The sequence below is a fragment of the Cordyceps fumosorosea genome, assembly GCF_001636725.1.
Source record: "Cordyceps fumosorosea ARSEF 2679 chromosome Unknown scaffold_1, whole genome shotgun sequence".
Taxonomy (NCBI): Eukaryota; Fungi; Ascomycota; class Sordariomycetes; order Hypocreales; family Cordycipitaceae; genus Cordyceps; species Cordyceps fumosorosea.
The window spans coordinates 1,756,880-1,782,301 of NW_017387301.1; the positions used below are offsets into that span (position 1 = coordinate 1,756,880).

At 57.8% G+C, this 25,422-nt stretch overlaps 9 protein-coding genes across 9 annotated transcripts; 6 read left to right on the forward strand and 3 right to left on the reverse strand.

Moving 5' to 3' along the window:
- Positions 1 to 1,500: 1,500 nt before the first annotated feature.
- ISF_00568 (Peroxidase) lies at positions 1,501 to 1,851 on the forward strand (the record flags this gene model as incomplete). Its single annotated transcript, XM_018844175.1, has 1 exon — positions 1,501 to 1,851. One exon carries the CDS (start codon positions 1,501 to 1,503, stop codon positions 1,849 to 1,851), a length of 351 nt encoding a protein of 116 aa, XP_018708625.1.
- A 382-nt stretch (positions 1,852 to 2,233) lies between these two features.
- ISF_00569 (Peroxidase) lies at positions 2,234 to 2,560 on the forward strand (the record flags this gene model as incomplete). The annotated part of the gene is made up of 1 exon (XM_018844176.1): positions 2,234 to 2,560. One exon carries the CDS (start codon positions 2,234 to 2,236, stop codon positions 2,558 to 2,560), a length of 327 nt encoding a protein of 108 aa, XP_018708626.1.
- Positions 2,561 to 6,437: 3,877 nt separating this feature from the next.
- On the forward strand, positions 6,438 to 9,146 carry ISF_00570 (regulatory protein ral2; the record flags this gene model as incomplete). Its single annotated transcript, XM_018844177.1, has 1 exon — positions 6,438 to 9,146. One exon carries the CDS (start codon positions 6,438 to 6,440, stop codon positions 9,144 to 9,146), a length of 2,709 nt encoding a protein of 902 aa, XP_018708627.1.
- A 418-nt stretch (positions 9,147 to 9,564) lies between these two features.
- ISF_00571 (AMP-dependent synthetase/ligase) lies at positions 9,565 to 11,559 on the reverse strand (the record flags this gene model as incomplete). The annotated part of the gene is made up of 2 exons (XM_018844178.1): positions 9,565 to 11,468; positions 11,553 to 11,559. 2 exons carry the CDS (start codon positions 11,557 to 11,559, stop codon positions 9,565 to 9,567), a joined length of 1,911 nt encoding a protein of 636 aa, XP_018708628.1.
- Positions 11,560 to 13,097: 1,538 nt separating this feature from the next.
- Positions 13,098 to 14,785, forward strand: ISF_00572 (Phosphatidylinositol-glycan biosynthesis class S protein; the record flags this gene model as incomplete). The annotated part of the gene is made up of 2 exons (XM_018844179.1): positions 13,098 to 13,328; positions 13,391 to 14,785. 2 exons carry the CDS (start codon positions 13,098 to 13,100, stop codon positions 14,783 to 14,785), a joined length of 1,626 nt encoding a protein of 541 aa, XP_018708629.1.
- Positions 14,786 to 15,007: 222 nt separating this feature from the next.
- Positions 15,008 to 16,047, reverse strand: ISF_00573 (Fungal chitosanase; the record flags this gene model as incomplete). The annotated part of the gene is made up of 3 exons (XM_018844180.1): positions 15,008 to 15,141; positions 15,212 to 15,572; positions 15,763 to 16,047. The coding sequence occupies 3 exons, from the start codon at positions 16,045 to 16,047 to the stop codon at positions 15,008 to 15,010; spliced, it is 780 nt and encodes a 259-aa protein (XP_018708630.1).
- A 2,900-nt stretch (positions 16,048 to 18,947) lies between these two features.
- On the reverse strand, positions 18,948 to 19,374 carry ISF_00574 (hypothetical protein; the record flags this gene model as incomplete). The annotated part of the gene is made up of 2 exons (XM_018844181.1): positions 18,948 to 19,198; positions 19,263 to 19,374. 2 exons carry the CDS (start codon positions 19,372 to 19,374, stop codon positions 18,948 to 18,950), a joined length of 363 nt encoding a protein of 120 aa, XP_018708631.1.
- Positions 19,375 to 19,991: 617 nt separating this feature from the next.
- ISF_00575 (X-Pro dipeptidyl-peptidase-like domain protein) lies at positions 19,992 to 21,556 on the forward strand (the record flags this gene model as incomplete). Its single annotated transcript, XM_018844182.1, has 2 exons — positions 19,992 to 20,251; positions 20,323 to 21,556. The coding sequence occupies 2 exons, from the start codon at positions 19,992 to 19,994 to the stop codon at positions 21,554 to 21,556; spliced, it is 1,494 nt and encodes a 497-aa protein (XP_018708632.1).
- A 1,827-nt stretch (positions 21,557 to 23,383) lies between these two features.
- On the forward strand, positions 23,384 to 24,948 carry ISF_00576 (Aldehyde dehydrogenase; the record flags this gene model as incomplete). The annotated part of the gene is made up of 2 exons (XM_018844183.1): positions 23,384 to 23,508; positions 23,565 to 24,948. The coding sequence occupies 2 exons, from the start codon at positions 23,384 to 23,386 to the stop codon at positions 24,946 to 24,948; spliced, it is 1,509 nt and encodes a 502-aa protein (XP_018708633.1).
- Between the last annotated feature and the right edge of the window lie 474 nt (positions 24,949 to 25,422).

The window sequence follows — 25,422 nt, forward strand, 5'->3', positions numbered from 1 at the left end:
GATGAGTTCATGTAGAGTAATAAGGGACGAGTGGGTATGGATCGGGCCGCGTGGCCTAATGGCTAAGGCGCTAGATTTCGGCTACTACATACCGTAATCTCTAGAGATTCCAGGTTCGACTCCTGGCGTGGTCGTCCTTTTTTGCTGGTTGTTTAGGCTTCGTCTTTTTTATCATTTTTTTTTGCTTCTCTGATGATTAGAAGGGGAGGTTGGTGCGGAGTGGCGAAAAGTGATTGCAATCCAACATGATGCCATCAGGATTCCCAATGATTTGAGACAAATGACTTGGCTTCGTCGCATCCGAGATGTCGCCATATTTGAGGCATGCGCTGTGGCTTAATATTGCGTGGATGCGGACCCTCGCTGCTCGAAGTGCATGCAAATGTACATGTTGTCTCAACCCTCGACATTGACTTGTTGCTCACGGTTAACGAGTTAGCCAGCTGATCCCTATGCCATCCTCTGTGGTAAAAGTCGTAAAATCTGCCCAATGATCATCAAATCAGCTCTGAGAGCCAGGTTCTGCATGCAGCAACGCCCTGTCTCCTAATGATGCGATATCCGGGTTATGGCTGAACTTTACTGTGGTGTGCAACCTGAAGTTTAAAAAATATGTGTCAAAAACGGTGTGCTTTGCCACCACTGACTAAAAAGAGAAGAAGCATTCACCTGCCGTTAGTTACTGTACATACACCCTGTTGTCCACATCTCCCTCACCTCGCCGAAGATGCTCTCCTTGCGACCCCGACCCCCGACTCCCGGCCCGTCGGCGACAGGGTATTGCTCTGCGCCGTGACGAGTCGGTGGAGCAAGCCGTCGCCGACCACCCGTCTCTTCCATTCGTTTTTGCGCTGTCTCTAGCCCGCAGAAGCGTCTATTGCGTCAGAGGGAGCTGGATGGCAGAATCGGCCGGCGATGGCCAATGAGGCGGCGTCCCGGGCACGCAATCGACGCGCCATGCCGTATTCGGGGCGGAGGGGTAGCCAGAGCTCAAAGCTAGCCCCAGGTACCCAAGGCGTTTTTGTAGATGAGTTGCCGCAGTTAACTATGTAGACTTGAATTCAACAGGTTGACTAGTTACCTAGCTGGCAAGGTACAAGGTAGGGTCAAGGTAATCGTCACCCCGCCAGCGAGTGAGGGGGAGGGGTTGGGATGGTGGAGGGGCAAACCAAGACACACACACACCTCCGACCAGAGCTCCACGACTTTCTCTCGGCGCGGGCTTGGTGGGAATGTCGCAATGCGTAACAATAAACCGCCTCTTTTTTGCGCCGACTTGGTTGTAGCTAGCCAGCTAACTACTCGATTAGCAATTCCCACAGTAATGGTGTGCTGGCTGGACTGTATATAAAGCGTAGACGTGGGCCACTCCCCATCGAGCTCTCCTCTCTCCCTCCCTCTTTTTTCTCCGTCTTTGCTCTCTATACATAGCTGCAGTCTACAACCATCTCGCGTCTTCCTCAACTCCCATCTTCTTCACGCAACACCACCACAGACACAATGGCTGCTACCACCACCGCCCCTCTCCGCCTCGGCTCCAAGGCCCCCAACTTCACGGCCGAGACCACCAAGGGCAAGATTGACTTCCACGAGTTCATTGGCGACAGCTGGGTCATCCTCTTCTCCCACCCCGAGGACTACACCCCCGTGTGCACCACCGAGCTCGGCGCCTTCGCCAAGCTCGAGCCCGAGTTCACCAAGCGCGGCGTCAAGCTGATCGGCCTCTCGGCCAACACCATCGAGTCGCACGACGGCTGGATCAAGGACATCGCCGAGGTCACCGGCGGCAACGTTGGCTTCCCCATCATCGGCGACAAGCAGCGCCAGGTCGCCCTCGCCTACGACATGTAAGCAGCCAGCCCTCCCTCCCCCCTCCGCTCTCATCATCACCCACCCACTCTCTTTCCCCCCCCGGCGGACAAACCCTCAACAAGTCCGAGTTTGTCCCGTAGGGAACCCCGCTTTCTGCGAGCTCCCGGAGAAGCTTCTTCAGAACAGGGGTTCAGTGGACTTGTTTCCCCCTCACGGGTTCCTCGCTCTGCTTTCCCCGCTGTAAACGTGGGCGAGAAATCACGCGATTCTCAAAGAGCGCATCGTGGAGCGTGGGTGAAGAAGCACCCCTACTCCACCGTCCTGCAGAACCCTGGATGCAGCTCGGTGGATGAGTTTGTAACCCGGAGTAGAGGGAACCTGTACCTCTTGGCTGTCCTGAATCACGCATTTGCATCTTCACATGAACCACCCGCAGGACGCCACCAACGTCGACTCCAAGGGCATCGCCTTCACCATCCGCTCCGTCTTCTTCATCGACCCCAAGAAGACCATCCGCACCATCCTCTCCTACCCGGCCTCGACCGGCCGCAACGCCGCCGAGGTGCTTCGCATCGTCGACTCGCTGCAGACGGGCGACAAGCACCGCGTCACCACCCCGATCAACTGGGTGCCCGGCGACGACGTCATCGTCGCGCCCCCCGTGTCCAACGAGGAGGCCGAGAAGCTCTTCCCCGGCTTCCGCATCGTCAAGCCCTACCTCCGCTTCACCAGCCTGCCCAAGGCTTAGGTGAGAGGAAAGGCGACGCGCAATTTTGGACATGAAAAATATCAAACTGAATAACGGATACTTTATTAAGACGGGAGTGTGGCAGGGGAACTGGCTCGCAACGTTGAGGGTGCAAGTCTGCCCTGTGCATCTTCCCGTCGTTTTAAAACAATAGCGAAATCTAATGAATAAAAATATACCAATTATTTTTGACGTGTATATTTGCGAGTAAGTCTTTAATAGTCCATGAGAAATCCAATGTCTCTCAGCTCCATATGTTATTGCATTGTGAGTGCTGAATGTCACATCATGTGTCATCACAGGGTAGCACGATGGGACAGTGCAGTTGAGCGAATCGCGTCAGCCCAAGGGCTCCTGCATGCGTTTCAGCTATCAAGCGAATAGTAATAAATACTTTTCTACCGCGGCATATTACCACCGGCCACTTGTCGCAGCACATTCCGTCTCGAAAGAGGCCGAGGACGGACGGAAGTGCCTAGCCGGTGTGCCTGTGGCATTCTGGGACCTGGTGCTAACTACTATGTAGTCATGTATGTACATAGTTACGCACGTCTTGATTTAATAGGAAATTCATACACATACATAGATAAGTAACGATAAATTGCAACAATGATACGTGAAAACACAACCTCGAATATTAAATAAATTACGGAGCAATAACAATGCTATCCACGTCATTTCTTCAGTCAACGCCTCTCCAGTGGCGCCAGCATTAATGCCGCTCCAGAGAAGCGTCTTGAAGTCCATCCACACCTGCTGAGCAGCGCATATGTGATATATAGCTTGGTTGACTTGGCAAGTATGTGCTCTTGAACCTTGGCTAGCATCCGTACTATTCTAGGACTCGGTAAGCCCAAACCGTCCCCGTCGGCATTCGTCCGTTCCTCCAGACTTGACCCTCTGTTTCCCAGCGGCCAGGAATCACTTCCCGTGTCTCTGTTTCAGCCTTGGACTAGGGTTCCACGTGCCATTTAGCAGTTTTCCGGGCAAGATGGCATCGTTGCGAGTCTTGCGCAATCTCCCATATGTGGAAGTCTATAGCTGGTCGAACCATGGTTATAAGTAGGCATATATACTTGGTGCGGTCCTCCATGTATTTACTAGTAGTTACCAGTACCCTCCGGCATATCGACCCGGCGGCGCCTCGTGTCTCGATTTGATTGATTCCAGAAGGAGCTTTGACGGACGACCCGTCGGAAGGCCAAGAGACAAAGTTGGTCTTGCTACGGGTCTGCGCGATGGCATTCCCCGGCGCCCCCCCCCCGGCGAGTCTAATTTCGTGAGGATTGCAGCGGTCGTCCTTGTAAAAGACCCATATCGTCCCATGACTTGCAGCGAAACATTTCGGAGGGGCCGTTGACGGCGGGTACGATGCAGGGGCGAAAAAAGGGACGGCGGTTGGTGTTGGCCCACACCTTGTCACTTTGTCGTGCTGGTCTTGCATCCGTGCAACGAACGGCTTGGTGCAACTGGACTGGGTGGCGTCCTGTTTCTTCTGTCGCCTGATCTTTGTTTGAGTAGGAGGTGAACGGGTAGGCATGTCTGTGATGCTGAAGAATTCTTTTGCCTGTACTCTGGTGAATAGGAAAGAATGTACCGCCTGACTGTACATCTACGTAGGTTTGCCTTTGTTGTGAGGATGTTCGTTCTGTTTTTATGGTTGCACAGGCCAGCAGGCTTTGTGTGGGCGGCCACCGACTGACTGTCACTGTCACCTCGTACTAAGCAGCCGGCTGGCAGCTGCTCAAGAGGACAGTCGCATACATAAACACACATGAAAAAGAAAAAAAAAACAACCTTCATCATCAAATCAAATGCCCTCGTTATCATTGCCTATCGTCCAAACCACAAGTATCCCAGCGGCATGCGCTTGGTCGACGAACGCTTGGGCTGTCCATGCTAAACGCCTCGTTCTTATGCACTCACATCCCCATTTGTATGTATGTTGTATGTAAACTAGGTATGTACAGTACTTAGGTACCTATGCCTGACTTGACTTGCCTGACCTTTGACGTGCTGCCCACACATTGACTGACAATTCGCACGGGCTTCCGTGTTCTCGATAGGAAGGTTTACGGTGATCCAAGACCTGTCTCTTCCGTTTTCCGTTAAGCCCGGCGCCGGCAGGTTATACCTGTAAAACAGCCATACGAACATTGCACCGCAGCGCGCAGCACACCCACCCCGGACCTTGGTTGCCGTTGACCAGCTACGACAAGTCAATTATCCAAACTCCAAAACGAACCCCGACATCGCTGCTGACAGGGAACCAGCCAGTACATACATACATACATCCATCCATACATACATTCATACAGTACTGTTAATACCAGACAGGCTAACAAGAAGCCCACCTCATCACCGCAGTGTGCTCACAGCCTCACACAGAGTCACACCAGGCGGCACACACAACATTGGAGGGAAAGGCCAAATCCACCGGAGCGTCCAGTCCAGCCAGCCCGCATTGCGCTTCAGCCCCTCTTCAAATCACGACTGGGAACCCTCCAAACCCTCCCCCCAGTCTGTGCGGCGAGCCAAAATCGCCCTTTCCGAGCACCGCCAACCGACGGCCCTTTGTTACAGACATACACACATCTCGCTGCGACCGCAAGGCCTTGCCGCCCATCCTCTCACCCCAGCAGCAGACGCGATCAGTCCTTTTCGCCGCCTCGACTCGTGTCAGTCACCGTCCGACGTCCGACAAAGACCACCCCCCTTCTCTTTGACGTAATATTTGCTCCTCCGCTACACCAGTGGTCGCAGAACGGTACGTGCATTGTTGGCTTGCTCTCGCACTCTCCCTATCTGTCCCTTTTTATCACCAACCTGCTGGCTGCCATTCTCCCTTCTCTGCCGACTGCCCATTGACTGCCGACGCATCTTTCCCAAACAGCACCCTAATTCAACATCCCTGGCTTCATCTACATCTCCTCCCCTTGTCGCTTGTTCCTTGGTCCTTGCACCGCCCTGCTTCATCTCCAAGGCACAGGCACGCGTATCCCTGGTCGTCGGCTGCTTGGCCGGCCCGTCCAACCCCGCTGCTTTAATTCTCACGGACCTGGCATTATCCACGCCGCAGCCGCGCCGCCGTTTCCTACTCCAAAAAAAGAGACGGGCAGACCCAGTCTCGTGCCTAGACCCATCGCCTCGTCTACGGAGCACCCTGGATCCCATATCTTCTTCCCTTTGCACCTCGCAGGTTCTCTCCTGCTCGTGAGCCCGTCTTGGTCCCACGCAAAGCCCGCTGCTGTGCGACACCCACATACGAACACCTTCGTCCTTTGCCTGCACCGCCCACAGGGCCAACGGGCTAGAAAACCCTGCCTCACCCTCCACCCAAGTGCCATGAGATAGACATTTCGATTTTTGCTTCCCTCGCATCCGCCTAGCGGCGACGAGGTTGCCCACAATGTCGGCCCCAGGGAAACTGACACTTCCACAGAGCTTTACTAAGCGTCGAACCGACGACAAGCGCCCCGAACCCGGCGACCAACTGTCCTCCTCTGTTGACCGACTCCAACAGTCTGGCTCCGGTTTCGCTTATCGCCGTGTGCAACAACAGCCACAATCGTCATCCCAGGTACCACGGTCAAGCTCTCTTCTGAACCTGAGAAATCCGCCCACGCCTACTTCTGGTCAGTTCAGCGACCAGCCACCGCCTCGACAAAATCCACCACAAGACGGCCTCCTGCATCCGCAGAGACGGCAGCATGCAAGAAATCTGAGCCTACAGCACAGTCTCGAGAAACCCCTGCCCCAGCCACCGCCCGACGACGATTCGGACCCCGACACTCCGTCAGTTCCATCGGCCGCCTCAAAAACGAGTGCACCACATACCGAACCGTTACCGTCATTTAGCTTCCCTCCAAATACCACAATGCAGCAACGACAGGGCAGCGTGGACCCTGGCACCTCTACAAACTCTGGTACTATGTACGACGGCCAGGAACAAAACGCCCAAGATGTCGCCCGTAGCTTGACTAGCATCAACACCGACGTGCGAGATGCCTTCACCGCGAGACTCCAAGGTCCAGGCTCGTCGACCGCCTCACCTGCGATTGCGCAAGGCAGAGGGCCAACAATTGCTGGCCCGTCGCAGAGCTCCTCGGCCCACCTCTCGGGTCTTATGTGCAATGTACATAGGACGACTGGCCGGGAGCCTCCACCACTAGTTGGCGCGACGACGACCATCCTGGGCGATAGATTGTACGTCTTTGGAGGCCGAGTTCTCTCCCGCAACCGACCCGCGCCCCTCACTTCCGACCTATACGAACTTGATCTTATCCGACGCCATTGGACCAAGCTCGAAACCGCTGGTGAGGTTCCACCGCCCAGATACTTTCATTCCATGTGTGCGCTCGGTGATACCAAGATGGTCTGTTATGGCGGTATGTCGCCATCACCGAATCAGCCAGTGAACCAAGAGCAGCAGCAGCAACCCGAAGTCACCGTCATGTCAGATATCTACATTTATGATGTCTCATCGAAGAAATGGACCTTCATCCCGACGCCGGATGCCCCTCAAGGACGATACGCCCATTGTGCATGCATTCTTTCATCGGCTGCGTCTTTCTCCTCCGCACGGGCACCACTCTCTGCCCTCCAGCACAACCCCTCGTCAGGAAACCCCAACGAGGGCCGCATCGGCATCAACATTGACGGCTCGGGAGGTGCTCAAATGGTTATTGTCGGCGGCCAAGACGGCGCTAACCACTATATCGAGCAAATAAGCGTCTTCAATCTACGCAGTTTGAAATGGGTATCCACGCAGCCGTTAGGCAAGAGCTGCGGTGCGTATCGAAGCGTTGCTGCGCCCCTGCTACCTTCTGTAGCGGCCAAGATTGGCAAGGTTCACCAAGTCGGTCTGCAACGCCAAGAGGGCATGAACCAGGAAGCACGCGACGGCGGCTCATCTATGCTTATATACTCCAACTACAATTTCTTGGACGTGAAGCTCGAGCTGCAGGTTCGCTCTCCTGACGGTACTCTCAGCGAGAAGCCCATGACCGGCACGTATTCCCCCCCTGGGCTTCGATTTCCCAACGGTGGCGTTCTGGATACCCATTTTGTTGTTTCTGGTACATACCTCACATCCTCTAAGCAGGAATATGCCTTGTGGGCTCTAGATCTGAGAACACTTACCTGGAGTCGAATTGATGCTGGTGGTAGTGTTTTTAGCCAAGGAAGCTGGAACAGAGGTGTGCTGTGGAATAGGAGAAACACCTTTGTCATCCTTGGAAACCGGAAGCGAAGCTTGGTCGACGACTACAACCATCGACGCATCAACTTCACGAACGTGTGTATGGTTGAGCTCGAAGCTTTTGGCTTCTACGACAATCCGCGCAAGACAAGTCCCATGTCCGGGTTCATTTCTGCTAGCAGTCCATGGAGTGGGCCTGGCTTGAGCTTGTCGAGAAAGGCGGGTTACACTGCGGGTGGCCGCTCCCACACGCGGATGAGCGCGGAGATGGGCGAAAGGGTCTTGGCCATGAGGGAGCTGTCCGATATGGATATCCTTTGCATTGGCGGAGAGCGAATCCCTATCAGCTCCCGAATCGTCGCTCGACGCTGGGGACCGTACTTTGTCCAATTGCTCAGGGAAGGCGCCGCGTCCCAGGACGGAGGCGACAGCATGACACTCCGTTCAGGTCTTGCGGGAAATCCCCTCCGCGCTTCCGCCATTACAATAACACCACAGTCGCGAGCGGCAACTGCCACACCATCCTCCACTGCGAGCACCTTGGTCCCAGCAAATGTCGACGTCTCTAGTGCGGACGGTTCGGCGCTTGCCGGCGCCGCGGCTGGCCAAGGGGAAGACGCCAATGCGGGAACAGTAAATGCGACGCCGACGCCACTCACGCTTCCACCCAATACCCGACCCCGGTGTCTTTACCTCCCGCACACCTACCTGACGGTGCAGGCGTTGCTACATTTCTTATACACCAGCTCTCTGCCTCCGATGACCTCGCCGCTCTGCACTCCCCAGATTCTGTGTTCTCTGTTGCAGATTGCGCGGCCCTACCGCATTGATGGTTTGCTCGAGGCCGTTGTTGAGCGTCTTCACTCTCTGCTTGACAGTCGCAACGCTGCTGCTGTCTTCAATGCCACTGCAATGGCCGCTGGTGGCGGACGTGGCATCGACGGCACCTTGAACCCCAACTTTTTCGTGGACAAGGCGGATCCCGTTCGTTCGCCTACTGCTTCGGGAGACTTTGGAGTAGGCGGATCAACCGCCAACGGCTCCTTCTCGTACGATGTCGCTTCACGAACAGCCACCCTCAGCATCAACTCTGGGGGACCAGCTGCCCGCCCCAGCAGCGGTGAGCTGTCCGCTTCAGCTAGCGCTAGTGGCTCCGAATGGGGGTCAGAAATTGGCGGTAGCGATAGAGAAGGCGGTGTGGTTTGGAATGGTGAACTGAGCAGCGTCATCGGCCTCCAGAAGCGTGGCCTTCGCGGCCTTATGGAGGGGCGAAGACTGCGGGAGAGGACGGGCACGAGTGGCGCTGCCACGCTGGCGGCGACGAATGCAAATGCCCAGTACCTCCAGGGCGGGCAGCGAGTCGGGCTTGGCATTGGAAGCTCGTGAGCAGATGGGCGTGTAATGAGCCAATGTTAATGACCTTTAGGAATATGTGTATATATTGGAGCATATGTGGAACTTGATAATGAATGTCTGCAATGCATGGCTTGGAATGATGGCATTATAGATGAAACAGAAAGGACTCTGAGCTACTATCGTCCGAGGGAGCTTCACAGCTGACGGAAAGTTGGTCAATTCAAATTACATGATATTCCCTGTCTGAATAGTGTCTCTACAGTCCTCCTGTTTATTCTATGCGATGGATGGAATGGATGCATAATGGGCCGCCGTGATTTCCAACGGAGCATCCGCCTCCCCGGACAAATCAAATGGATAGACCACTACACGCATGTTATGCTTGTGTGGGAGTTGATCCCGTCATCCCACGGGCCTAGCTGAGATGGCCAGTTCCGTCATGGCGTTGCTATAGCTTGACCCGGCCACCCTCCAGCTCCCGCCACTCCTTCTTGCCAAAGGGCACGTACGTGTCGCCGCGGAGCCAGTACAGCGCGGCGCCGTCGTCCAGCGCGCCGGGCTTGACGCCCGCGTTGCGCAGGACCGACTTTTGCTGCTTGTTGGTGCCGGTGGTCTGCGCGCCCCCAATGTCCCTGACCACGCGCAGGAACAGCGGCACCGCGTACCTGGGCAGGCCCTCGCGGACGTGCGCGGCCAGGCCCCGGAGCGTGTCCGCGTCCGGGGGGCTCGCGCCCGCAAAGTTGACGGCGACGCAGCCGGCGCGGCCGTCGTGGTGCGGCAGCCGCACGCCGTAGACGTTGGCCTCGCGGACGGGCGGGTAGGTGCCGACGGCGTGGGCGACCTCGTTGGTGGACACGTTCTCCGACTTCCAGCGGAAGGTGTCGCCGACGCGGTCGTTGAACGCGTAGCGGCCCTCGGCGTCGAGGCTCATGATGTCGCCGGTGCGCAGCCAGGCGTCGCCCTCGACGAAGACGCCGCGCAGCACCTTGGACTCGCTGGCGCGCGCGTCGCCAAAGTAACCCTGGAAGAGCCGCCCGAGGTCGGCCGGGTCGAGGCGGGTGACGAGCTCGCCGGGCGCGCCGGCGGGGACGCGCCGGCAGAAGCCGGTGGTGGGGTCGCGCAGGGGCCGGTCGAGCTCGTGGTCGTAGGCGAGGAAGGCAAAGTCGTTGCGGAGGAGGAGGCGGCGCAGCCAGCCGAGGCGGCCGACGGCGCCGGCGAAGAGGTCGTTGGAGGAGAGGTTCCAGGTGGAGGCGGCGCCCTCGGTGGAGGCGTAGAACTCGGCGATGGTGGCGATGCCGAAGCGGTCCTTGAAGGCGTTCCAGATGTCCGGACGCAGGCCGTTGCCGATGGCCGCGGTGACCTTGTGCTGCTTGTCGAGGTCCGCGCCGGTGGCCGGGTCGCGCTGCGGCGGCGCGGCGAGCAGGTACCGCAGGGTCTCGCCGACGTACTGGATGCCGGTGGCGTCGTGCTGGCGGACGTCCTGCCAGAAGGTCTTGGTGGAGAAGCGGCGGCCGAGCGCCTGGGTGCTGCCGGAGACGACGGTGGCACAGAAGGAGAGGATGGCGGCGGAGCTGTGGTACAGCGGCATGGAGGTGTACATGACGTCGCGGCCGTCGCCGCGGCCGAGCAGCATGGAGGCCATGGTGCCGCCGGCGATGCACTTGGCCCACGAGACGATGGCGGCCTTGGGCAGGCCGGTCGTGCCGGAGGTGTAGATGAGCAGCGCCATGTTGGAGTACTCGGCCTCGGAGCGGTCCGCGTCCGGGAAGCGGACCGGCGCGATGGCCGCCGCCTCGGCCGCCTCCCTCTCCGGCGTCCACACCATGAACTCGACGCCGGGCAGCTGCGCGCGCACCTCGTCCGTCACGTTGCCCTCCACGGCAGGGTCCACGATGCACAGCCGGGCCGTGGCGGCGCCGACGCAGTGCGCCAGCGGCTTGCCCGTCAGGTTGTAGTTGATCATCGCTGGCTTCGCGCCGATGGCCCAGAGCCCCCACCAGAGGAACAGGAAGGTGTCCGAGTTCTGGAAGTCGAGGGCGACGATGTCGCCGGGCTTGACGCCGTGGCGGGCGCGCAGGTAGGTGCCGTGGCGGAGGACGTGGTCGTAGAGCTGGGCGTAGGTGTAGCGGCGGTCCTCGAAGCGGAGGACGTCGCGGCCGGCGTGCGTCTTGCTGAGCGCCCAGTCTTCCAGGGTGTAGAAGAGGCTGAGGCGGTCGCGGCGGAGGCCGCGTAGGAGCCGGAACATGGTGGTGAGGTAGACGCGCTGCATCTTGAGATCGTACCATAGGCCGGACTTGGCGTTGAGGTAGGCGGCGCCGGCGAGGGCGGCCGGGACCGCGACGGCAAGGGGCACTGTGGTGGGGGTGAGGGCATGTTAGCTTGGTGCGGGTTGGATGTGAGGCCTGCGAGCCATGGTTTCTCTTTGGGGGTTCGTACCGGGCATCTTGGACGACTCTCTCGGTCGCGGTTGTGTGCCTACTGGAGGGGGCCGGAGTTCGGACACGGGATTGGTGGTTGGAGGCAGAGCGATGACGCTATCACTCACTTACTGCGCATTTGGTGGGCAGCGTAGAGCCTTGAATGAGAGATGGCAACGAGGGGATAAAGATGCAAAATGGGGAAAGCAAAGATGCGAATGGGAAGAAGAGAAGCTATCCAAGAAGAGCCGAATTGGCGCTCTGACCGGTATTATTAGCTCACCCCGTCGGGTCTGTCGTCAATGCCCTGGTCCGTGGTTGGCAACAATGGGCCGTTGAGTGGCTTGACAAAGAAAGCCTCGGCTCGGTCCTGAATTAGTGGGAAAGGCGAGATGCTAATGACTTTCTCCCTGGTCTAGGCTTTGCCGAGTAGTTCAGCATTAATAGGTACTGCACCCAAAATGCTCTTGACAAAGACTGGACGAACTCATTCTCAGATTCTTCAACGTCTTTATTCTTCATCCTCTCTTTATGAGCACCCCTTTATAGGCACTGAGTGAATAGCCAGTTGGCAGCACGCGTTGGTCTACCGAAGTAGCCTGTCTGTCTGTCTCCGCGCAACCTTGCCAGTCTGCCTGTTCACCTCCGCGGAATTTCCATCGTAGCGCGAATGGCTCTTGTCTTTGTCGCATTCTTGGCACACCGTACCCGAGGGCTCCGGATTTACTTATTCTTCTTCATGTATAATACGCAAAGACGCCGAGGCAGTGTCAGGGCTGTACGGAGAGCTGCTTGTTAGCAAAAAACCTCTTCTTCTTACTCTTCCTCTTCGCCCTCGCCATTTTTTTTGGTACGTCGTAAGCGTAGTCGACTTCTACCAGGGTCTTCCACCCAAAGCCGATGCCGTACAGCTCACCTAGCCCATATCGTCTGCTACCCCAGACATCGGTGAGCGGAGACTTGGGCTGCCACCGGACAGGCTAGAGTGGATCGCGGCTGGCTGAAGGTGATGTGCATGGCATGTTCTGAAGTGATGACCATGTGTTTAGTAAAAAGAAAAGGGTTGGGAATAACGTAACCACAGGCTGCAGACAGACATCCAGAAAATCTTCCAGAAAATCTTCGCTCATAGGTAGTCTGTTGGTCGATTGTTTGTTGTCGGTACGAGATTGCTTGGTTCGGCAGCACCTACGTACAAATAGCCGTCCCTCCCTTATTATGCAAGCTCTGTGCAGCCGGAGCGGACAAGTAGGTCAGCCCGCATCGTTCACGGTTATGATGAAACACCTGCCTTGAAATTCGTGACAAAGTTGTTACAAATAATTCATGATCGCTCCAAGTCAGCTCTATTACAACAAACTCACCGCAACATCTCAGAAAGCAGTTGTGCATTGTTTTGCATAACCCGTGCATAAAAGCTTCACGTGACATCGCGCCAAACCGCCACCCATGATGCCACGCTTGCTTCTCCTAGTACAGACCAGACCAGACGATGGACGCTGTTGCTGGCCAAGGGCTCGACAGCTCCCAATTCGCCAGCTAAAGAACAAAATTGCCCTGAAAAATGGCCAGCAAGGCATCGGCAGAGGCGTCTGCCCTGCCTGCGGCCGAGGAAGAAAAAGGCTACACTCCCCCGCCCCCAGAGAAACCCTCCGACACCCGAAGACGAAGCTACATTGTCTGGTCGTACTGGCTGATTGTCATCTTCCTCGGCCTCCCGATATGGTGGCAGACGACAGCCATCCACCGCGCGAACCTGCCGCTGGATAGCATGATGCAATGGGCAGATGGCAAGGTACACGACCGACCGCATGGCCTTGAAAATGCATCCCCAGTTGACTGACTCGCCCCTCGCAGGCCTGCCGACCCGTCTTCCCGCTCCAGATTGACATTCGCGTCGATGCGCTGCAGGAGCCCGAGGCCCAGCACCTCGTGCGCCTGACACAACACGCCCTGGACGACCTCAACGAGTTCTCCGGCCACCACCTACGCCTACGCCTAGCCCCGAAGGAGGGCGCCGCTGCCGACGCCGCCGACGAGGCCGAACCCGCCCTAACCATCCACTGCCGACCCGGCGACGCCGCGACGTCCACGCTGAGCTCGGAGCAGCCCGTTCTCGACATCACGTACCCGCCGGGCGCGGCGCCGCAGCTCAGCTCGGCGTCGAGCGGGCTCGCCGCGCTCATCACCAGCGAGCTGCGCGCCACGTTCGCCGAGGAGCAGTCCATCATCGCGTACCTGCTGTCGATGTCGTCCATGGCCGGCGGTGGCGCAGCGCCGACGCCCGAGGCGGCCGAGGCGCTCGCCCGGCGCACGACGCGCTCGCTGCGCTACGCGCCGGCGTACCACCTCACCTTTTCGCTCTTCACGGACCGCGCGCTGCCCAACGCGTGGGACGTGGACCGCGCGCTCGACGAGCACATCCGGCCGATGCTTGCGGCGCTCGCGCCGATTCACAACTTCACCATCGACACGCAGGTCCAGCTGTACGCCACGCCCGGCGACCAGTCCGAGGTGCTGAGCAGAGAGGCGCTGTCGTCCTTTATCAACGCGGCCGAGTGGCCGCTGTCGCCGTCCATCGGGGGCGCGCCCACGGTCAACTTTGTGCTCTACGTCGGGAACCAAACCATCCGCCTCGACGAAGACGCCGAAGCCGACGCCGCTGGTGGCAGCACCTCGCAGTCGTGGACGATCCCGCAGTGGGGCAGCGTGTACCTCCTCGCGCTGCCCAGCACGGAGGCGCACGTCTCCGCGGCGACGCTCCGCCGACCGATGCTCACCTTTGGCGGCCACCTGCTGTCTCTGCTGGGCACGCCGTCGTCGGGCTCGCTGCCGCTGCGGCTCTCCTCGCTGACCCGCATCCGGTCGACCGACCTGCTACTACGCGCCTCGTCGTCGCTGGGCTCGCTGGCGCGGCTGACGGGCAAGCTGCCGTCGATCGCGATCCCGCAGAGCGTGGCGGACGGCGTGGAGACGACGCTGCGGCACCTGGAGCGGGCGTGCGCGGACCTCGGCGGTGCGGAGGGGCTGGCGCACGCGCGCGTGGCGGAGCGCGAGGCGGAGCGCGCGTTCTTCGAGAAGAGCATGGTCGGGCAGCTGTATTTTCCGGACGAGCACAAGATCGCGGTGTACTTGCCGCTGCTGGGGCCCATCTCGGTGCCGCTGGTGATGGGGCTGGTGGCGGAGGTGAAGAACTGGATCGCGAGGCGGAGGAAGCGCGCGGAGGAGGCCAAGGGCAAGAAGACGCAATAGCGATGATTGTATAGATTTTGAAGTTTCAAAACATGCTAGAATAAATGTAATATCCCACGTCCTGATGATGTTTTACTGTCGCACCGGTACAATGAACAAACGATCCGATATTGAGTGTACTAGTGTATTTACAGCTGTGCAAGGTCTATCTACTGTCCGTGTTTCACGCCCAGCGCGCGCTCTCCCTCTGTATGCTGCAGATGAGCATAATCCCACCCGGCCTTACAGGTTCAGGCTGGGGACGAGGTCCCTCACCAGCCTGTCGCCCTGGGTCTTGAGGGCCTGGAAGTTGGTGAGGTAGTTTTTGCCGATGGCGCTGCTCGGCAGGACGGAGTCGTCGCCCGTGAAGAAGATGTCTAGCATTTTTTGGATTAGTCCTTGCACTCCCAAGATTGCTGAAGAAGAGCAAGTAGCAGGAGAACTCACAGGTGACGTCGGCGTCGGTGTGGCCCTGGCCGCCGTTGAGGCCCTGGCCGGGGAAGCAGGTGTTGGCCATCAGCCAGGAAGCCTCGCCAATCTCCTGCGGCGTGTCGCCGTCGGTGTCGCCAAAGACGCCGTAGTATAGCTTTCCGTTGCTGGGGTTGCGGAGAAGCGCGTTCGTGTTAGTAGAGGAACTCGGGCGGCCTGGGGGGGAAGGGTGACCTGCGCACCAGATGACGGCGACGACGTTGTTGCCGGCGAGCTCGTTCTGATGCTCGCTCTGGAACTTGTCGGGGATGACGACGTAGGGCACCTCGTAGGCCGCCAGGGCTCCAAAGTTGGTATCTTCTTGACCATCATCGTTGCCCTGCGTTGCATGGTGTTAGAGAAAGCAAGCTGTCGTGAGGGATCCCACGTGGTATGGTCAACATGCCTTGCAGTGGGAGTCGATTCCGTCGCAGTCAACGTCCATGTCGGCGACAAACGCATACGCAGCGCCCTTACCCCGACGTTAGCCAGCCCTCATCTTCATCATCTCCCCCGGGTTCCTCCCTCACCTTGGACAGCTTGGCCCAGTCGCTGTGGATGGTCGCCTTGTTGTGGTTGTCGTTGCTGAGGATGTAGGTGGCGTCCCTGGGCGTCTTGGTCATCCGGGCGGCGGCGGCGGCGATCTTGGCGACGGGTAGCGTGGCGTCGCCGGCGAACCAGGCGCCGGAAGGGCCGGCGTCGGGCTTGTTGTACTTGGCGCCGTCGACGTTGGTCGGGATGGATGCGCGGACGGGGCCGGCGGCGGCGGCGACGCTGCTGAGAGCGGCGAGGGGGGCTAGGGACTTGACGAGCATGGTGAGAGAGAAGGAGGGTTTGAGAAGGAGAAGAAGAAGAAGAAGAAGAAGAAGAAGAAGAAGAAGAAGAAGAAGAAGAAGCGGGATGGAGGCTGGTGTGTGTGTATAGGATGATCTTGTCCTGGCTTGGCGATGATGCCGGCCATATATAGCTTGGACTAGCTAGTATATCGAAGCCGGAATGGGTGAGACGATGGGATCTCGTCGGCCAACTTGGAGTAAATGGGGTTCAAAAATGGGTAAGCCGTGGCGATCATTGCCAAGTCTCGAACCACGTTGCTGGTGATGGCCTCACCCCGCCGGCACTGTCCGGCCCGGGTCGGCCTCTGCGGGCACGCCTGATCCTCATGCCCATGTTACATTGTTCGCCCAGACCGGTCTCATTCGGAACATTCCGTCGCCAAAAGTATCATAATATCCTGAATTGGGGAACCAGCGCGAAAAGTCGCTGCTAGTCGTGGGTACATCTTATCCGGGGTAGTGAGGAGTTTCTCCGGCGCCACGTCCGGGGTTGGCTGTTGATTGGAGCTATTACAAGCTTCGAGAGAGATTCCATCCCGGCAGGCCTCTTCTTCATTCATGCAGATCTGTCAGGCCAGAGTGCCGAAATCCTCTGGCGAATCCCTCCTTGACAGTCCATGTCGATGAAGCCGAGTTAATCCACCAATAGGAGTTGGAATTTGCTAAGTGAGTGAGCAGCCCGTGCGTGTAATTGTTTGCCAATTTGTCCAGCTGGCCGGAGTAGAGGTTAGCTAATTTAGACCCGTTAACTTATGCGGCATAGGAATAAGAGACACGGCACGAGAGAATTTCTCGAATTGGACTTCCCTTCTTGTCCTGCTGCAAGACCAACGCCAATAGAGTGCATGTGTCGAGCGCAGAGGGAGTGACGGGCTGCAGAACCGCTTGAGACAAGCAGCCCGTTTGCGGCATTTCATAGTGCCTACGACTTATCTGCATTATCTGCATTTAGTTGTGAGGGCTTGGAAAGCGCAGGGACAAAGTGAGCAGGGTTCCGCTGCACGTCAGCGTCGAGGTCGTTCGACTAGGCCTAGCCCCTGCATCACAGGTTAGAGCCATACGAGCATGGCTTCTCTCTCAGGTGCGACGATTTGGTGACCGAGAGTATGAAGGAAGACGAGGATTGATTTGGATCGGAAAAATGAAGGCCTCTTTTACATCTCGCTCGACTGATGAGCTGCGGTTCTTGAACCACGACGACACGCCTTCACCCGGGCCCCAGCCAATCCGTTACGAAGGCAGCCCATGGTAAAGATGAAATTAGTTTTTCTATAAAAAAACTCTGGGCTAACAAAGTGCAGGATCGAAGCGATGGATTTATCTCTATTGACTGAGGAATAGCCCCGCGACATGGACCATCTCCGGCGCGTCCAGGCGAGCCACCCCCCTTCGCCCTTCTACCGGCCTGCGCACTTGGGTTTCTGGATCCCTACTCACAGTAGCGGTGGAAAGCGTTGGAGCCTACTGCTACTACTGCTATCCAAAAACTCAGAGGGAGTACGGGCTGTACTCGCCGGGCCCGCGGGTGTCGCCGCCGCCGCAGCCGTCGCAGGCACGAGCCCATCGTCGCGGTCGGCAGGCCAGCGCGTTGGGGCAGTTGTCCGTCTCGCATTGGCTCTCGCAGGTGCCGATTACCAAGGAGCGGCCGGCGACATAGGCGCATGGCTCGGCTGGCGTGCAAAAACAAGCATCAGCCTCAAACTGGTGTGCGTGGGCGCGCGCGTGTGTTTGGTGAGGAGAGATTCAACGTACCAGGCCAAGCATTTCGGCAGGCATCAATGTGTGGCCATGCTGCAGCAAAGACTGACAGAGTCGCAAGGACAACGGCGCGGGTGACGAACCTGGTGAGGGAGGGATGACTCCGTGAGAAGAGCCTCGGCAAGACGGGCAAGAAAGGCCAGGACAAGGGGGGGCACTCACATGGCAACGGAACTGGCAGACGTGTATACTCCACCTATTCTGTCGAAAGAAAAGAAAAAAACGAAGAAAAGAGACTACTACTTGTTATTCAAGAGACTGCGACCTCAGTAGAGCAAGGCCACACTCTTTATACTCGTCCAACTACAACGCTTGTCCGGCAAAATTGACACTTTCATTGACTTGCGTATTATCCCTCCTCTACAAGACGATGAATGATTGGTCTGACTCGACGGAATCGGACCACCCCGTCAGATTCGAGTCCGCGTTGCTGCTACATGATGTCTGGTTGATGGGCCGCGGCAGTTCACAAGTGGCTTCGTTCGTGGCTGGCTGAGCGACGAACCGCTACTACGCTGGAAGCTCAGCTTGCAACATGTTGTGCCCTTTTCGGGGTTGGCTTCTTGAATATGATTATATCCGCAATGACACAGATTATCTACATAGCTGTTTCTTTCCCCTGTTCGTTGCCGTTGCCTTTGTCAAAATCGGGAGGCGTTGCGGCGCCACACAGCCTCGGCGACGAGCGTTGAGGACTGAAATTCCCGAACGTTCGTGAGTCGGACACTCGGACGTTAGAGTGGTTGAAGCGGCTATTTTGTAGTAATTTCCTTTCTAGCAAATCAGAAAGAGACATTGGGCATGTCTATTCTGACATCCAAGTATATAGGTGCTGGACCACGCCAACCCCCGTCCAGGACGGATCTGGGGACAAGACGCGTCCGTTGCTTTTTGAGTATAATTTGCGACCCAGTACGTAATTGTTGTTTTCACTATCTATTTCTGCAAGTGCGTGGTGGCATGTAGTTACCCATGCTCTTTACAAGCGGAGAGTACAAGGTTGGGTGGGATATGCATCACCTAACCCTGCACGAGAACGGCCTGGAAGAAACCCCGTCTCCTTGCTCGCTTCTAATTGCTTGTGAGTATCAAAGGCACGGCAACTTTGTTGCATTGTAGGTTCAGTCTGACAAAGCATAACAAGATCGCCTAGGACCGACGTCTCGCAGTCGCAGCAGGCTCGCCGGTCCCTCGCAGTAATCATTGTTTCCGCCACCACCATCGTGGCATTTCCCCTTGTCGCAAACCTTAACATGGCTAATGGCGCCATTCCCTCCGCCGACGCAGTAGAACAGCGAGTCGTCGACATTTGCGTGGCTGGTGCAGATGCCAGCCCGTTCAAGCGCCTCGTCAATCTGCATAAAGTATGCCCCTGCACATACATCGTCAGAGGGGGCAATTCAATAGTTGAAATGATTGGACCTGAGACTTTTTACCTATGCTAAGGAGGTTATAACCGCAGTAGTAGAGACCTGTTTTGCAGTTGTCCGCTGCGACTGGGGCCGCAACGGCCGCGAAAGCTGCCATGACGGTATGAACCTTGACCATGATGAGGACTACGGCAAAAGTTGGGTAGATCCAGAAATAAGGTGAGAGATGAATTGGATGTTTGGTCTTGAGCAGACGGAAAGCAAATGTGATGCGACAAAGAGGACGAGGGGACGTATTTATGTCGTTTTCCCCGCACTCCTTCGTACTCGCACAACAGGCTGCAGAGCATACCGCAGAGCTTTATTGGCAATATTAATCCTTCTATGATGCTTCATATACAGAATGAACGAACACTCTCTCGCTGTGTGACGTGACTGATACTTCCAGATCAGGCCTTTGCACCATGGCTATCACTATTATCGCTCTCCTCTTGTTGCCCATGACGAAATCAGTACTTGAGCAAAGCTGGAGCCAAAAGGTTTTCTTTCCCTGAAACCAAAAAAAAAAAAAAAAAAAAAAAAAAAAAAATAAAAGAAAGAATCGTATCACTTTTCCTACCCTCCCCCTTCGCATCCAACATCATCACCGTCCAACTCTTGCTAGGGTGGGGTGGTTGGTGATGGCAGTCCAAACAAGCTCAACCCCAGTCGCATAGCTTCACCTTGGTTTTTTTTCTTCCTCCTTCAAACCTCCTCTCCCCCGCGGCCACACAGCCGCACAATGTGTCTGTAAAAATGCTGCCCGAGCCCGCGTTGACATTCACCATCCCCAGCGTCCACGACGGGCTCCCCCTCGACTGCCGCATCTACCACCCGGCCTCGTTGCGCGCCGAGCAGCGGCCTTCCGAAGCATCACCATCACCATGGAGGCGACACGCGGCCGTGCTCGCCCACCCATACGCGCCGCTGGGCGGCAGCTTCGACGATCCGGTGATTGAGGTTGCAGGTGCCAGGATGCTCGACGAGGGTTACCTGCTGGCGACGTTCAATTTCAGGTAACAAGATGTGAACAAGAGGCTGTGTTTGCTGTTGGCGAGGCGACCTAAGCTGACGCTTGGCGACACAGGGGAGCCGGCCACTCGGCAGGCAAGACATCGTGGACGTCGAAAGCAGAGCGAGCCGATTTTCAGAGCGTCATTGCCTTCCTAGCATACTACGTCCACCACCTGGACTCGTTTGAGAGCGCCGCAGACGACACCCGGGCCGAGGACGGCGCCAACGACCACCCTTCCTCTTCCACGCACATGGTGAATGGAGGACCGCCCACCGACAATCCCACACCAACCGCCGACGACGGACGACAGCCCATGCTCATCATCGGCGGCTACTCGTACGGATCCCTCATCGCGGCGCAGCTCCCGCCGCTCGAGACGGTCCTCGAGCCCTTCGCCGCCCCGCCGAGCGCCTCCCACGAGGCGCAGATACGCCTGCGCGCCGCCAGCCTGGCCGCGCAGCAGAGCGCGCGCCTCAGCCTCTTCGCTCGGGAGGAGGCGCTGCTGCTGCTGCTGCCGCGCACGGCGCACGCCCCGCGGAGCCCCTCGAAGCGCGGCGGCATCCGCGTCGGCGGCGACGAGGGCGACCTGAGCCCGGGGCGGCGCAGCGCAGACGGTGGTGGCGGCCGCCGGAGCCGGAGCGTCGAGCTCGAGGGGAGGCTGCACGAGCTCGCCGCCAAGACCAGGTCGAGCCTGACGGCGCCGCGCCGACGCGTGGCCTCGAACATTGGCACCGCCACCACTCTGGACAGGGTCCCGGAAGAGAAGCGTCACGGTCACGGCCGGATTTCGACCTCGGCAACCACCGATGGAGAAGAACCTGGTGACCAGGACGAAGGGGAAGCGTCGCCCGCGCAGGGCCGTCTGCCTCGCCTCGCCGGCTTCGCGACCCCGCGGCAGGCGTACGTGCTGCTGTCGCCGATCCCCGGCCTCGCGTCGCACCTCGTCACGCTGAGGGTGCTCCCCGGCGCGCTGTCGCGGCGCTCGTGGTGGTGGTGGTGGTCGCCGCCGCGGCCGCCCGAGGAGGACGGCTGCGACGACGCCGCCGAGGCCAAGCTTGTGTGGCACCCGACGCTGGCGGTCCGCGGCGGCGCCGACGCGTTCGTGCTGCCGTACAAGGGCCGTGAGTGGAGCGCCCGGCTGGCGGGCGCGCCTAGGTCGCGGTTCCGCGGCGTGGAGGTGCCGACGGCCGGCCACTTCTGGGCCGAGGAGGGCGTGCTGGACAGGCTGCTCGGCTTGGTGGGAGAGTTTGCGCGCGGCTTGGCCGCCGGGGACGGCGAGGGGGACGTTGAAGGTCCGGGGCAATGACGGGGAATGTTGTTGAGGGTTTAGTATCCAGGCATTCTATCTTGACGTTTTCACTGGCTATATGAAGTTCACGATAAACGATAGAGTGGCTACATAGAGTCACGAAAGTTCAACTAGTTGCTCTGTCCTATTTTGTGCAGGCTCATGCGTAAGATTTACAAATCATATTCGATGCTGTTCGAGAGCAATCTTCGGCCACCTGCGATTACGGACTCTCTGGGTTTAATACTGCATACTCGGCATTGTTGCGGTTATTGTGCCCCTTCACCCGAGAGCTAGTAGAGTGAGCACGAAATCTCTATCCAGATGCCAACAACCATTCGAGATCGGGGATTTGGCTGTTGAAATCGCAGCGCATACGAACATTCTAAAGCAGTGTAGGCAGGGGACATTAAGAGATTGGGGCTGTGGCGGCGCGAGTTCCCAGCATCGTCGATGTACCGCCCGACCGAACTTGCATGGACTGTGCGACAATGTTATCAGTGTTACCACCACCACAAGGCAAGTGTTGGTGTCGCGTCTGGATCTGCGACAAGATGACTACTTTGGCATCTCGCGCAAACCTTTTGACACAGTAAAGTGCTTGTGACGTCTACAGGCTGGGGGGCTTGCCTCTGCACGTCTATGGCCTGCCTTATCTGCCTGCAGTTTGTGCTCAATGTCTCGGCGTAATGGTCAGCAGATAGCGCTCTTTTGTTTTTCTACATACATGGCTGATGAAAACCAGTTCCGGTATTCGGAAGGCGTCGCGAAAAGCCCATGGCAAAGATGGCGTTTCACTTGGGGCTGACTCGCTGCTCTGCTTCGATGAGAATGCCCAGATGAGCAAGACCCCTGTTTTCGTTTGATGGAAAGTTGATTCCGACGCCGCCACCGCCGCCGCCAGCCACCGAACCTGCGGACGACGCGGGCGACCGAGATGGCCTGGGGAGGGTGTGGGCGGGGTTCCGGCCGAGATAGAGCTCCAGCGGCCAATCAGTAAATTGATTGCCGTCTCACCCCCGCCGATGCAGTCATGAAGCGGGCTGGAGTGGGCTCGGGGCCGCGGACAGCCGGCGTGGGGCTATCCAGCTTTCAGTGAGCAACGTTATTAGTGACTGAGAGGCGAGGATTGGGGAAGAGAGCTCCATCATCATCAGCCAACCTCCACCAGGAAAGCTCCCCGATCAAGCACCCCGTCCCCGTGATAGACCGGAGGGAAAGGCGCGCTCCGGCGACAGCTTGCTTAATCGGGGGAGTCTACTCCGATGTTCGATATTCGTACCCCCGCAATACCCGTTCCACCGCTCGACATCGAGTTGACCCCCCTCCAAACCATGATGAACGCCGTGGCACGACTGTCGCGACCGCGCATGCCCCTCAGGGTTTGCGGCTTCCAGCCAAGACATCCAAAGGTGTGTGTGTGCAGCCAGCCCGTCCGTCCTGATTACGCACTTTTGCCGGCACACTACGGATACACTCTACACATCCCGCATTAACCACTGCATCAACTGCATGCTAGCCGTCTCAAGTTGCATCGAGCGTGGTTCAGCAAGTCTTGAGCTTCCCCGCAGCCCAATCTTTTTTCTACCTACAGTACATACATACATACCTATAGACATACATACGCCGTTTGCTGTTGCCCTCTCTCTACACCCCGCCTCCACCAAGTTGGGGTAGCGCTGTTGCTAGCAAACTAGTTACCGGCTACCTGCCTACACCCCCCAAGCTTCTTATTCTACTCAGCCTTTTCTTTTCCTTCTTCTACCATGCTCAAATCTTCAATACCCTCCTCTAACAACTTCCTAGCCTCTTGATTTCATCTTCCGTCCCCGATTCCAACACACCATGACTCTCCAGACACAGCTCAAGGCCCCCAACGGCCTTGACATTACCCTCCCCACCGGCCTCTTCATCAACAACGAGTTTGTCGCCTCCAGCTCCGGCACCAAGATCACCAGCGTCAGCCCTGCGTATGTCGGTCCTTCTCGCTTCATCTTCTTTTCTTCGCTAACAAATCCCCCCACAGTGACGGCAGTGAAATCTGCTCCGTCGAGGCCGCGTCCGCGCAAGATGTAGACACCGCTGTCAGGGCCGCCCGCGCCGCCTTTGAGCACCCCTCGTGGGCCGACTGCCCCGGCCGCGAGCGCAGTGTTCTCATGCACAAGCTGGCCGACCTAGTCGAACAGAACGCCAAGGTCCTCGCCACCATCGAGTCCTGGGATAACGGCAAGCCCTACACCGTCTCCTTCAACGAGGACCTCCAGGAGGTCATCTACACCCTCCGCTACTACGCCGGCTGGGCCGACAAGATCCACGGCCAGACCATCCCCACGACCCGCGCCAAGTTTGCCTACACTTTGCGCCAGCCCGTCGGCGTCTGCGGCCAGATCATCCCCTGGAACTACCCTCTCGCCATGGCCGCCTGGAAGCTCGGCCCGGCCCTCGCCACCGGAAACTGCATCGTCCTCAAGCCCGCCGAACAGACCCCTCTCTCCATCCTCTACTTTGCCACCCTCGTCAAGGAGGCCGGTTTCCCGCCCGGTGTCCTCAACATCGTCAACGGCTACGGCCGTGAGACCGGCACCGCCCTCGTCACCCACCCCAACGTTAACAAGGTCGCCTTTACTGGCTCGACCGCCACTGGTCGCGAAATCATGAAGATGGCCAGCGGCACCATGAAGAACATTACTCTCGAGACCGGCGGCAAGTCGCCTCTCATCGTCTTCGACGACGCCGATCTTGAGCAGGCCGCCAAGTGGGCTTACGTCGGCATCCTCAGCAACCAGGGCCAGGTCTGCACCGCCACATCGCGTCTCATCGTCCAAGAGTCTGTCCTGCCCAAGTTCCTCGAGTACTTCAAGACCGAGATTAAGAACACGGCCGTCACCGGCGACCCCTTCGCCGAAGCCACCACCCACGGCCCCCAGGTCTCGCAGGTGCAGTACGACAAGATCCTGTCCTTCATCGACGGCGCCAAGAAGGAGGGTGCCAAGGTAGAGCTGGGCGGCGCCTCGGCCCAGGCGGCCGCCGGAAAGGGCAAGGGCTTCTACATCGAGCCCACCGTCATCAGCAACGTCACCAAGGACATGACCATCTTCCAGGAGGAGGTCTTTGGGCCCGTCGCCGCCGTGACGCCCTTCAAGACGGAGGAGGAGGCGCTCAAGCTCGCCAACAACTCGCAGTACGGCCTCGCTGCCGCACTCTTCAGCCAGAACATTGAGCGCGCCCACAAGGTCGCCGAGCGCCTCGAGGCCGGCATGGTCTGGATCAACTCGTCCAACGACAGTGACCCGGCCGTGCCCTTTGGCGGCGTCAAGCAGAGCGGCATCGGCCGCGAGCTTGGCGAGGCCGGCCTCAACTCGTACCTCGAGACCAAGGCCGTTCACGTCAACTTGGGCTCCAAGCTGTAAGTGCAAGCTTTGGTGTAGAAGAACAAAAAGAAAGAAAGTAAAATAGTTTCAATATTAGCCATGTATAACGAATTCGAAAGTTTTTTTTTTTTTTTTTTTTTTAAATCAATGCCACTTGGAAGTTTCTCAAAAGCTCCATTATTCATTTACGAAGCGGTCGTATGAGCAGAATATCTATGTAAAACATGCTCAACCTCTGTGGATCAACTGTCCGGCCTGTCATGTTAAAAGGAAGCTTTCCCCGCCCGCCCTTTCTGCTGACTTTGAACTCGACAATCTCAAACAAGAGCATTTGGCAAACTGCTACCTTTGTCGCACCATTTCTACAGCAAGAAAAAAAAACGCAAGAAATGATAAAAGCATATAAAAAAACCCCCCGACTTGGCGAACTGATCGATTGTTGTGCGGCCAAACAAAAAATGTGGTCTCATCTTCCGTCGGCGACCCGGGGCCTCCGCGCGAGCCCGCGAGCCC